We start from the raw sequence: 12,772 nt of genomic DNA on the forward strand, positions 1-12,772 counted from the left end.
CAACTTTGGGTTTGTGCTCCTAGAGCACGTTGAAGACGTGTGGAAGCTGGTGACGACGGCATTTGTTTCTTGCAACGTACTCACCAGTTCCTCGGCGACGTCTTCCTTCCAGATTTTTTGAGCTTGTCGTGAGTGGTGACCTGCTTGCTCTCTCCTGTGACTACTTCTTCCAGCCTCTGGTGCCCAACCTCAAGGCTCTCTTGTGGATGGAGCTAGCCCTACACAGTGTGTGTGTGTGTGTGTGTATCAACCAGCAGATGCACAAATCGTTGAGAATTAGCAACAAGTGTGTATCATAGGCTTAGTACGTAGTGTACTAGTGTACATGTACATGTGTTTCAGCTAAATATAATGGGCCAAATACACCGAAGAAGTGTGTATAAGAAGAGTAGAAATAAATTAAGAAATGTAAATTAAGAAGTGCAAAAGAAATGAAAATAAAAATTGTCCATCCTCATCAGTTTGCTGAAATTAAGTTGGATTCAATTCTTCCAGCTCCAAATATTGTGTGATTGAGTTGTAAGTTAATTAATAGTAGAAAATAAGAAAAGAAACAAACATTGAAAAAATAGTGTTTGATAATATCTTTTTTACTTTTAGTTTTTTATTTTCGAAAGGGGGGTAAAGATATCTTGGCCGTTCATTGGTGGTTAATTAAATGAGCATGTTTAGAGATGTTTATAAGAGTTTAGCTCTGGACCAAGAGTTACCCGTGCAAAATTTACGTTTTCCCTAGTTGCACAATAACTTAAGCTACTTACCCTTATTTTTTATGGGAAAATTATTAGTATTTTGGATTCACACGAAAAAAAAGGCGAATTTAGAGAATTCTTAAGTAATTTTCAAAAACCCCGACCAAATCTAAAGTGTTGGGGGGGGGTCATTTTATTTTAAGGGAAGTTGTTAAAAATTATTCCGGAAATATTCGAGAAGATTCTTAGGTTAGGGTTTGGCGTGTGCGACTTTTCTTCAATTAGCTGTGCAAGCTTTCATGCACATTGCGGATGACAAGATCCCCGGTAAGTGCTGCCTGAGGAAGAAGACCGTGAACTTCGTCGGGCTGTGATTGGGAGGAGGTTTTGCATGGGCCTGTGGTGGGTGAAGCCTCGAAATGTCACCACCTGGAGTAAGTTTTCTTTGAAGTATTACGATGTGGGGAGGTGGAAGAGGAAACTTCAGATGGAGAAGAGGACCTTCTTCACCATTTGTGGCATGCTGGAGAGCGAGATCCGGAAGCAAGATACCGGTTGGAGGAGTGCGGTGCCGGTGGATGTTCGACTGGGGGTGACTTTGTACAAGCTTTTCAAGAACACATTACTTGGATCTGGCAGACAAGTTTGGCATCGGTGAGTCCATAGCTCATGAGATTGTCATGGACACTACTGCGGCAATTGTCAAGTGTCTCAGGTACAAGATTCATTTTCCTTCAACCGCCAAGGAGGTTCGTGCTGTTGCTGCTGGCTTTCGACAAGTGACAGGTACATTTTCTTATGTTTTTTGGATTGTTATAAGTTTTGACGACCAATAGGAACCCGACTGCCTAATGTTGCTGGGGCGATCGACTGTACTCCGAGATCATCCGACCTACTAGACTGGACGGCGAGAGCTACTACGACCGGAAGCAGCGGTACTCGGTCACCTTGCAAGGGGTTTGTGATGCCCAGAAGAGGTTCCTCAGTGTCTACGCTGGGTAGCCAGGTATGTTTCTTTGTGTGTTGTGGATGGTTCTAAAATGTTCTTTTTGCTTTCAGGACGCGTCCACGACATGAGGGTTTTTCGTAATTCAACCCTCAGGAACAAGATTGTAGCAAGGGAGCTGCTGACATTGCCTGCGGTGTTAGCATATGATGATAGGATCAAGCCATACCTAGTGGGGGACAAAGGGTACAAACTCCAGCAGCATCAGATGATTCCACACACAAGTAAGTCTTCTTCATTCTACTTTCTTTTGTTCACTTGTTTTGGTTGTTGCTCAGCTCCGAACCCGACACCATCCAAGGCAGCTTTCAACCTTCATCACCACCTTGCTCGGATTGTTATTGAGCAAGCATTTGGACTTCTTAAAATGAAGTTCAGATGCTTGGATCAAAAACAAAGGATCCAGCCAAAGTACCTTCCCAACATCATCAAGAGTTGTTGCATCTTGCACAATTTCTTGATTGATGTTGGGGAGACTGATCTTCGGGCCAAGCTTGGAGGAAAGAGGTGAAAAGGCTCAAGGATCAGGACCTCTTTGTCGATTATGGTGATCCCGAGCAAGCGGAAGGGGAGCCTCGTGAGGAGTTGCACAGTCCAGAGGATGTGAAAGAGGTTAGAGAGAACCTCACGTTTTCCCTCTGTCTTTGCCAGTGGCGTTCGTGTTTGCTTTGAAATTTGCCGGGATATAATTCTAAACATTTGAATTTGAATTTGAAATTTCAAAATTTGAAATAAGTGAATTTTAAGTGTTCGAATGCATTGTTTTTAAGTGCGAATCCGAGGGTGTTTTGCCACTTAAATCTAAAGAGTCATGGTTGGTGATAGTGTTTTAGTCTCGGGAATAGATTGGACAGACAAACGTGGGATGATTGAAGATGGGAGACTTCGGATCCACCAGTTGGCGCTGTTCTCACTCAATAGGCCGCGCTTGGATCCTGTGATACTGTGGAATACCTCTAGCAGTGGTGCTCAACAAAGTGGATCTTGTTACTCAGGATTATTTCTCTTTTGCAAAGCAGTTCGCAGATATTCTTGTGGAAGTCCTAAAAAGAATCCTCTAGTGTGAACTTGGTGACGGCAGAGGACTTAGCAGCAATGGCGACAAAGGTGGCGGTGGAGTTGGCGGCGTAAATGATAGTGGAGGAGAAGATGGTGGCGGTGACGAACTTATATCCTGTGAAAACTCCCGGGAGGAGCGATGGATGCTGCTCACGATTGTCTCCTCTAGCGAGCTTAGCGGCAAGGAGAGTGGCATGCCAGAAGAACGTTGTAGTTCTTCATCCACAGCGAGTGCAACGCACTGGAGAGATCACTGTCCGTGGAGATGAAAAGATGCGCTGGTGGCGGATGATCGACAGTCCACAGCACCAAAACCAGCATGGGAGTTCGATCGGAGGCCAAATTCTTGCGAGCTGGAAGAGAAACAAAAATCACAACGATTGATCCACGAAAATCCAGCAAATCGAAAACTTACACGATGGCAAATTGTGGAGAGAAATCCCGCCATGTATCGCCAAAAGCGTCGATCGACACTGGACCCTTGAATCCTCTGGTTCACAGCCCAGCAGTCCCCACATTCGTCGCAGGAATCCCAGCTGGGATGTCGCAGTCCTCGAAATCCCACCACACCGCCACTCTCACCGCTCGGAGCCCCGCATCACATCCACTGCCATACAATCTTCATCCTCGACCAGCGCTGGACATTGATAGCATTGCTTAAACCCTGGATGGAAGCTTTACATGGTTGCCAAGAACATCTTTCCCCGGGATGATCACTTGGAATCATACGCTCGTCTCGTCAGGTGCTGTGGCAACGCGAAATATCTGAGCGATGCTCGCAAGATCCACGCTTTGATCGAAGGAACCCATTACAAGAACAACATCTACATTGCGAATCTCCTCGTCCAAATGTATGGCAAATGCGGGAGCTCTGGCGATGCACGCAGCGTGTTTGATTCCATTCTCACCCCCAACTCCTTTTCATGGACAATCCTGCTCCAAGCCCACATTCACAACCAGCAGCTCCACGAGGCCAAGCGCCTTTTCGATTCCATGCCCGGGAAGAATGTAGTGACTTGGAATGCGCTTCTTTCGGCAAATGCCAAAATCGGGCAAATTGATGAAGCGAGGCTTGTTTTCGATCGAATTCCAGAGTGGGACGTTGTTTGCATGAATGCTATTGTCACTGGGTTTGCGAAATCTGGAATGATCAGCCAGGCTAGAAACCAATTTGAAAACATGCCTGAGAGAGACTCTGTGTCGTGGAATGTGATTATTTCGGCATATGCTCAAGCTGGAGATTTTCTTGAAGCAAAGAAGCTGTTTGATAGAATGGAACGAGATCATGATTCTCACAAAAGACTGAGCAATCCAGTCCTATGGAACTCTATGATCGTTGCGCATGCCCAGTGCGGAGATCTTGATGGAGCACGAAAGTTCTTTGCGAGGATGACGCAGAGAGATTGCGTGTCGTGGGCAACACTTATCAACTCCTTTGCGCAGCATGGCTGCACTAATTTAGCAAGAGACACATATGAGAGAATGCCACAGCACGATGTTATAGCATGGACTGGAATGCTCCGAGCAAACTCCCAGTGCGGTGAAATCGATCAAGTACACAATCTCTTTGATTCAATGCCTCAAAGAAACCTAGTGTCGTGGACAGTTTTCCTAGCAACACTTTGCAATCAAGATAATCTTGCAAAAGCTAGAAGAGTGTTTGATCTGATGCCCCAGAGAGACAGCGTTCCTTGGAATGTTATGATCACTGCATATGCCCAACGAGGGCATGTAAACGAAGCAAAGTGCTTTTTTGACAGTATAGAAGTTCCAAACGTTATCACATGGAATTGCATGATCGGAGCGTATGGGCAAAATGGACACTTAGACGATGCTTGGGCATTGTTTAAACGCTGTTCACAGCCAAACATAGTGACCTGGAACGTTCTTATCGTGTCGTTTGCCCAGAATCTACATTGTGCTGAGTCCATTCAGCTCTTTAAAGTCTTAAATCTGGAAGGATTCAAGCCAGACGAGCTGAGTTTCATGGGCCTTTTGATCGCTTGCTGCCACCTTGGGCTGGTAATTGCTGCTAGAGACACCTTGGCTTCAATGGTTTTTGACTACGATATAAGCCCTGAGCGAGATCACTACTGCTGCTTGATCGGTGTTCTTGCGGGAGCTGGGCTCTTGGATGATGCTGAGGATCTCATCAACACAATGCCATTTGTTCCAGATGTTTCCAACTGGGGATGCTTCGTGAGTGCCTGTAAGATCCACTCTGTTGGAGTGGATAGGAGTGTTGGTGCTGCTTGCAATGCCATCGCGATGGATCCTAAAAACTCAGCGCCATACGTGGATTTTGCGACAATTTTTACTGATGAGTGGTTAAACTAGCATTTTGGTATATTTAAATTTTTTGTGAAGCTTTATCTAACTCTCTCGAAAGTTGTTATACCAGAATATTTTACTGCTCCTGTAGTGTTGGAGCTCTGTTTCAAGGAATTCTTTACCTGCTCCAAATACTTCAAAACCACTTTTAAAACGAGCTCTTTTATAGTTAATTAAATCATTAATGGTTTAAGGTTTTTTCAAGAGCAGAAGAAATGAGGTGTTATTTGATTGCCCAAATAGATTCTATATGATTTTGAAATTGTGTATTAATAGTAGAATTTCAAGTTGGGGGAGGGTGCTGCAGCAAATGGATATTGCTAGTCCACACAACAGTGAAGGCAAGATCCAGAACAACATTGTTATATCGCCCCCTAGTGCAAACTAAACCAGTTAGGAAGCGATAGTGGTGGATAGTGTGGTAGTACCAGTTGTTGTCTTCCAAGTCATAAACCATCTTCGTTGTGCAGCTGATTCATGCAGAAGTAGCATGCACCTGTGGAGATGAAGAACCTATCACCACTCGGCGGTTGGACACCATGGCAGTACATTGGATGTGAATCAAGCTCCTACCACTCTGATCCTGGTCCTCGTCCCAAACCAAGAGTTTGATTATGTCATCTTTATAATCCTATACAACCTGCCCTTGTACCAGTGGAAGCAAACCAACATCTGGAGTACTGTTGGAATTGGAATGGCTTTGCACAAATTGAGCCTTACATTGTATCTTTTCTGCATCATATACGTCTTGCTGAAATCCTGACAAGCTGGGGGTCATGGTCCTTGTTAGGAAGTGGTTGCCATGAATTTGTGAGGGAGAAGTAGACCTTCCGCTTGCAAACCACATAGAGAGCTAATCCATAATAAATTCCTGAGCTAAAATAAGACGTGAGACAAGTGATCCATATGGCTTGTTCCCCGTCGCAAGGACTCCAAACAAGGACGTGATCCTCTTCACCTCAAGTATACAATAAAGAAAAAATTAAGTTCATACTTTTAGTTACCAGGAAAGCATGACAAACCCATCTTTAGCTGTGTGGCATGTTAAAGCAAGAGTTAAGACCCAACTATTCTGGGCACTTAGATACCTGTGTATGCACGAACATCTCTATAGGAGACTGTTTTCAACTTGAAGGATGAGAACACCCCCTATACTCTGAACCGGAAAAAAAATCTCTTTCTCTGTTCACAAAACTTGTGACCTTTTCCTTGAGACCACCCATTGTCCTTCTTCATATCCATGAGTTGCAAGGCCATGCCAAGGATATTTCTTTGCTCATCACCTGGTCAGCAGTAATTTCTGTACCTCTTGTAGAATTTCTGCTACCTTAATTTATTAGGTTGAATTATAACTTACATTATAAACTACTACAGAGATGGACTTCTTTGGCAAATAGCCTTAAATAGCCTTTAGGGCTGATCTTGGTTGAGTTGTGAGGTCCTTTTAGACTTTTGAAAGAAAATTGAAACTTTAACTTTATAACCATCTTGTGTTATTTAAGGTGTGAAGAGTTATAAGTCATTTTTAGACTGTGCTTTCAATGTGAGAGTCTAACACTTTTTTTTATTATTGATTTTTTTTTTAGGATTCAAACATACTAGATTACCTAACAAAATACTCAAAGCTCTCAAAGCATAGGCAAACTTATTATTGAGCATTTAGCTGACAGCTATTTGATACAAAATTAAAAGAAGAGCATAATTATTTCATTGGTTATATGATTGGCTTAGTTGTAGATTGATTTTTCTTTACTTTAAAGAAAAAGGAATTTTAGGATTGTGGTAGTAATGAAAGTATATTTCTCTGAACAACTAATTTTGAGGATTGTATTTATTAGTTATGATAAAAGTGAGAGACTAATAAGGACAAAAAAGTTTTTAGTTTCCTTACACATACACCACTTTAACTATTGAATTAACTTTTGATCCTGTTTAGTATATAACAGTATATATAGTACTGCTCTAGTTTATATATATATATATATATATATATATATATATATATATATATATATAGAGTACTGTCTAGTATATAATTTTTAGTCTTTTAATTAAAAAGGAAGAAAAATATACTATAACTTTATAATGTCTATATTTGATGGTCACATAACTCAATTTTATTTTGCATTTGAATACCTTAAGGAGCCCACATAAATGAATTTCATCATAGTTTTATTCTAGAACCTGATATATATAGTAATCTTGAGAATTGCAATAAATCACATATTCTCAAGGTCATTAGTGTATATGTAAAATTCATAACTCTAATAAATTAATAAATTTATTTCTTTAATAAATTTAAAATATTTAATTAAAATTTTAAGGTATTATTATTATATATTTTACAAAATAGAAAAAGAACCTCAAAGATATGATACAAGTATAATATATATAATCTATATAAGCTGGAAATTTAAATGAGCTCTTTAAAATATCAATAGTAGGAACTTAATAAATAAAAAACATTTTGTTTAAAATAACTTTTACAATTTTTAATAAATAGGTAAGAATTGCTGATGGAACCAATTTAAACAGCTAAAAACCTCTAAAAGAATGATGATAATCATAAAATGATTAGTGCACTAAGTTAAAGCAATGCAATTAATCAAAACATTAGGTCAGAGCATCATAATAGGTTGAGATATACTAAAGGCAGTAAATTGTAATAAATTTTAAATAAAGATCTTTCCCATTTTTTATTCTTTAGAAAGTTAAGATTTTAAAAAAATGAAATTTCCCATTTTTTATTCTTTAGAAAGTTAAGGTTTTAAAAAAATTGAAAAATAAAATACATATATATTATATGAAATTTACATAGAAATTAGCATGTCTTAATACTAAAAGAATCACTTATGTTTAAGAAAAATAATAAAATTATTAGAATGATATTTTAGAAAAAATATTTAATTTCTTTATTTTATATGGGTGGTAGTGGATAAACCTAGAATATGGTTGGATATTCTGGGATATTTTACCATCTAACACTTAGTATTTCTTTAAATTAATCTTTTACTTCTAAACATATTTATAATTTATAAACACTTCCTAGTATATTCTACTTTATTCTACCATTGAAAGTTGTAATAAAATTAGAATTAAATTTAAGATTAATTTTAAGTAACTGTCTTAATTAATAGTGTTTAAAGCTATATATAAGGTAATTATTGATTATATTATAATTAAAAATTGATAAATAAACAAGCAAGTTGCTTGTATCTTGTACCTGAATAGCTTAAGGTACACAAGCTTTCATTCATTTTTGGTTTGAAAGTTCTAGAGTTTTTGTAACTTTCCTACAGCAAGCTATAATACAAGCTCCAAATAAGAAACTCTTACTTGAGGATTCTTTACATCCGGATCTGGTCTGCATCATGGAAAGCCATCAATTTACTCTGGAACTTCCCTCACACCTGTGCTGCTCAAATCCAGGCATCCAAGTTGGAGCCATCAAGTCGGCTCTTGGTACCAAAGACTATTCAACACTAGCTCTGGGGAGTTATGCATATTGGCAAGCTTAAGTAAGCTTACTTCCATGTTAAAATCTCAATGTTTCATCTAACACAAACCTCTAAGTGTTTGGCCCGCATCCAAGAGCATAACGAGCGGACAAGGAAGAATCAAGTAGCAAATTAGTGACGGCTCCATCATAGTCAAAAACCATTGAAGCAAAGGATTCTTTGCCCAAGGTGGGGATGAAGAGGACTAACTTAGTATATAAGATCAGGCGTTGGCATAGACCTCTCGTCTCTCCTCCTCCTCCTGCATCACCACACTCATTGAGTTACAGATCAACCGAAATGCTCAGAGCAAACCCCAGTGCAGTGAAATTAATCAATCGAAAGCTCTTTTATTCAACACCTCGATAAGATCCACTTTGAGACCAGGGGGAGTTAAACGAATGTTTTGTAGAAAGTTTGGGTACTGCATTATTATGCCGAAAGAGGGCATCTTGGAAATGAAAGGGATTGAAGCTACTGTTTTGCCGCCAAATCTTGTGACCTGGAGCATTCTTATCATGTCGACTGCCATCTCTTCAACTCAGTTCAAGCCAAGAATGAAAACACTTCTGACCGAGTGCTTCTCACTCTTCCATGTCAGTGTTCCATAGCCCCATAGCGCCGTTTGTGGGAACTTGGATGAATCAACTGTGAACTGGATCTGGAAACTTAGAACCTGGAACACGGATTTAAACCTGAGCTGTGGAGGAAACACCGCGACAGTCACTCCCGCCGGAGCTTCTACTGAAATGTTGTAGACCGACTTGCCAGCTCCAACGTTGGTAACTTTCCTGTTCACCACCGCTTTGGTGGAATTTGGCCCGCCAAACTGAGCGATGGGAACCGCGATGGATGGATAGTTCAAGTCCAAGTAGGAGTCCAGGGGTGCACAAGATAAGTTCTTTCCAGTCATGAGCTCCAGCTGATCCCTTGTGTAGTTCATCGTGCATAGAAACTTCGTGTATTCATCCGGAGATATGTCGTAGACCAGGCCAGGACTAAGCGCTGCGACTGGATCAATCTGTCCGGCTCCCATCACAAATGGTGAAGCTTCTTCCCCATTGTGGTCTTTGATTGGGCTCTTTGTGTTGTCCAGGAAGCGTGCTACAAACACCAAACAAACGATCAAAGAGGGAAAACTTTTTTTTTTTTGTTCTCTTTGGTACCTGTTGTCATGAGAGCCGACTTGATGGCTGCTGGACTCCAACTCGGGTGCCTGGATTTGACAAAGGCTGCGGCAGCACTGGCGTGAGGACATGACATGGAAGTTCCAGAGATTATGTTGAAGTCGGTGTACATTGGCTTGCCATAACTGTTGATGGGCTGCTCAGGACTCCATGCAGCCAGTATGTCCACACCAGGAGCAACGAGATCGGGCTGTAAAGATAAGACTCCCAGTTTATATTAGTAAAACTCTCCTCCAGATACCTTAAGAATGCCATCGGTAATACCAGGTCCCCTCGATGAGAAATCCGCAATGATTGGGGCTGGAGTGGTTTGTATGATCGTATGTGCTGGAGAGATGGTCGCTGTAGTATTCCTTGAGAAAAGTTTAAAAACCGTCAAGAAGTCTCAAACCAAAAATGCATGAAAGCTTGTGTACCTCGAGTTCTTCAGGTAGGCATTAATCTCGTCCAAGGCGCTCCCAGTGACAGCAGCTCCAGCAAGATCAAGGAAGGACGCTGCCTCTGTCGTATTATGAATCCCCAAAATTACTCCCGAGGCACCAAGTTCTTTAAGATGTCGCTGGATGACCGAGGATGATGCAACGCCCCGACTATATTTGCACAAGACAATCTTTCCCTTGACCTTCTTCCCATCCAAAAAGCGTCCTGCACATAGTCTTAATGCCAAGTATGTTTTAGTGATAAGCTTTCATTCAGCTGAAACAGTGTTAATTTATCACCTGGCCTGTCCTATTCGATCAGATCTAGAAGAAGCATCACCACCCAAAATAAGCGTTGATATATCAGTCCGCCTGGGATTCATTGCTATTCCCTGTTATATATACATGAGAAAGGAAAAATTCACCAAAAACAATCAAGTACCTGGATGGTTTTAGAGTTTCCAAGTTTGATGTCGACCGAGAACTTCCTGTCGATAGTGCTTGCTCCCACTGTCAAAATCCATGGAGCCGAGTTCTCGATGGTTTGGAAGCCTGGACCTCCATTTCCAGCAGAACATGATACAAAAATTCCCTTCTGCATTGCATGGAAAGCACCAATGGATATGGAATCCCCGTCATATCCGGTGGTATCTTCACCCAGCGATAACGAGAGAATATCTACACCGTCGTGAATTGCGTCGTCGAATGCTGCGAGAATGCTGTCAACCTCACATTCTGGCGTGCAAACCCTGTAGATCGCAAGCCTTGCGGATGGATGGCCCCCTCGAGCAACTCCTTTTCCAAGAGTTGTTAAAAAAGTGGCGTCTTTTACCAGGCTTCCAGCGATGGTGGAGGCCGTGTGAGTTCCATGCCCCTCTTCGTCCCGAGCGTTTTGATAACGGCTCCCCACGTCCGAGTGTCCATAAGATCGAGCTCCTACAATTTTCCTGAAACAAATCACAATGCTTGAGAGATGAACCCAAGAGTGATCTTACTTGTTGCAGTGGATCGTGTGTGAATGATTGGTGACTTTGGAATTGTCACATACTCCTTTCCATCTCTTTGGCACCGGTCCCATCCCAGCGTCGTCGAAGCTCTTGGACTCCGGCCAAACACCTGGAAGTGGATAATTAACTCGGAAGTAAGCTTTTTCCATGATTACCAGTATCCAGGACTCCCACAATGACATCCGATCCAGAGCTAGAGTTGAGTTGAATGTGCGGACCACCAGAAAAGCTGTCGAGAAAATCCCAGGAGCGTGTTGTGTGGAGACTGAGTTTTTTGGAACGGAAAACCTTAACCACGCCAGGAAGCTCTGATAAACCAACACATCAAAACTCGTGGCGAAAGCTTCAAAGAGAGGCATACTTGCAATGGAGTCGGCTTCGGCTTCAGTCAAGAAGGCGGAGAAGCCATTGAAACCGTGCTTGTAGCTGTGAACCAGCGACGATTCCTTGCTAAACATCAAACACAGTGAGGAGAAAAGAAAAATTGTTGCAAGAGGATTGTTTCGTACCTCCCCTTGACAGAGGCAAGAATTTGGTGATGAGACGATGTCACAGCCTCCGGTTTAGAGCTCCCAGTGTGCCCCAAGTAGACAATGTATTTGCTAACAGGCTGCCAAAAACACCCAACTTCTTAGAAATCTATCAAGCCGGAGAAAGGGAAAGATCACCTCGTTGGTTGCGGCAGCAGCAAGAACAGCAAGAGCAGCAAGAGAGAAAAAGACTCGTTCCATCCCAAGCATCGCTCCAGGGAAATCTTCTCCCCATGCGGCTCCATTTTAAAGGCTACAGCGCGGGCGGAAGCTCCAACCAGGCAAAGGCCACTCCGCCAGCCGATCAATAAGTCTCGTCCATTTCTATCGGATCTCGCATCATATCACCAAAATCCAAAGAAAGAACCTCGCACGCATCATTCCCGCCAAATAACTTAAACCACTAAACCCGAGCTAGGGCTTTGTTTTACCGCATTAAAACAAAGACTAGAGTTACAAAGAGTGTTAAATCACTCGCTCTCTCTCGCTAGCCTTCTTATAATGCAAAGTTTTTTGATGAGCAGCTTGATTAGGATGTACCCACTGTCCATAAGAAGAATTAGCAGCTGCGGTTCCACCACCACCACCACCACCACCGCCACCACCAGCGACACTACTAGCAGAAGGCGGTGGCGGAGGCCCTGGCGGTAGAGGTGGCCGCAAGACTGGAAATCCTCCGCCTGGATTCGACGAGCTATCCTCGACGATGGCTTACAAGAGCAGGGATTAAGCTTCTTTGCGAGTGGAAGCCGAGTCTACTGGAATCCCTCTAGCAGTGAAAGCGGATCTTGTTACTACAACGATTGATCCACGAAAATCCAGCAAAGAGAAAAGGTCGAGAACTTACACGATGGCAAATGGTGGAGAGAAATCCCAGTGGAAGCCAACGCCTCCTGTGTGCTGCATGAAAGCTGCCATGTATCGCCATACGCGTCGATCGAGGAGACTGGACCCTTGAATCCTCTGGTTCACCCAGCGATGCCCACATTCCATCCCATCCACTGTCATCCTCGATCAGGGCTGGATCCTGCAAGCCCTGGCGCG

General features: G+C 42.3%; 2 protein-coding genes across 2 annotated transcripts; one reads left to right on the forward strand and one right to left on the reverse strand.

The window, feature by feature from the left end:
* The first annotated feature begins 3,438 nt into the window (after positions 1–3,438).
* On the forward strand, positions 3,439–5,094 carry LOC112349821 (pentatricopeptide repeat-containing protein At2g35030, mitochondrial-like). Its single transcript, XM_024684936.1, has one exon. It carries the CDS (start codon positions 3,439–3,441, stop codon positions 5,092–5,094), a length of 1,656 nt encoding a protein of 551 aa, XP_024540704.1.
* A 3,714-nt stretch (positions 5,095–8,808) lies between these two features.
* Positions 8,809–12,736, reverse strand: LOC9647077 (subtilisin-like protease SBT4.8). Its single transcript, XM_024684937.1, has 11 exons — positions 12,576–12,736; positions 12,269–12,422; positions 11,708–11,808; positions 11,560–11,648; positions 11,354–11,506; positions 11,187–11,307; positions 10,634–11,138; positions 10,164–10,394; positions 9,752–9,962; positions 9,160–9,635; positions 8,809–8,847 (listed from the first exon to the last, which is right to left on the reverse strand). Exons 1-11 carry the CDS (start codon positions 12,734–12,736, stop codon positions 8,809–8,811), a joined length of 2,241 nt encoding a protein of 746 aa, XP_024540705.1.
* Positions 12,737–12,772: the final 36 nt, after the last annotated feature.

This window comes from Selaginella moellendorffii, unplaced genomic scaffold (assembly GCF_000143415.4).
Source record: "Selaginella moellendorffii unplaced genomic scaffold, v1.0 SELMOscaffold_43, whole genome shotgun sequence".
Lineage (NCBI taxonomy): Eukaryota > Viridiplantae > Streptophyta > Lycopodiopsida > Selaginellales > Selaginellaceae > Selaginella > Selaginella moellendorffii.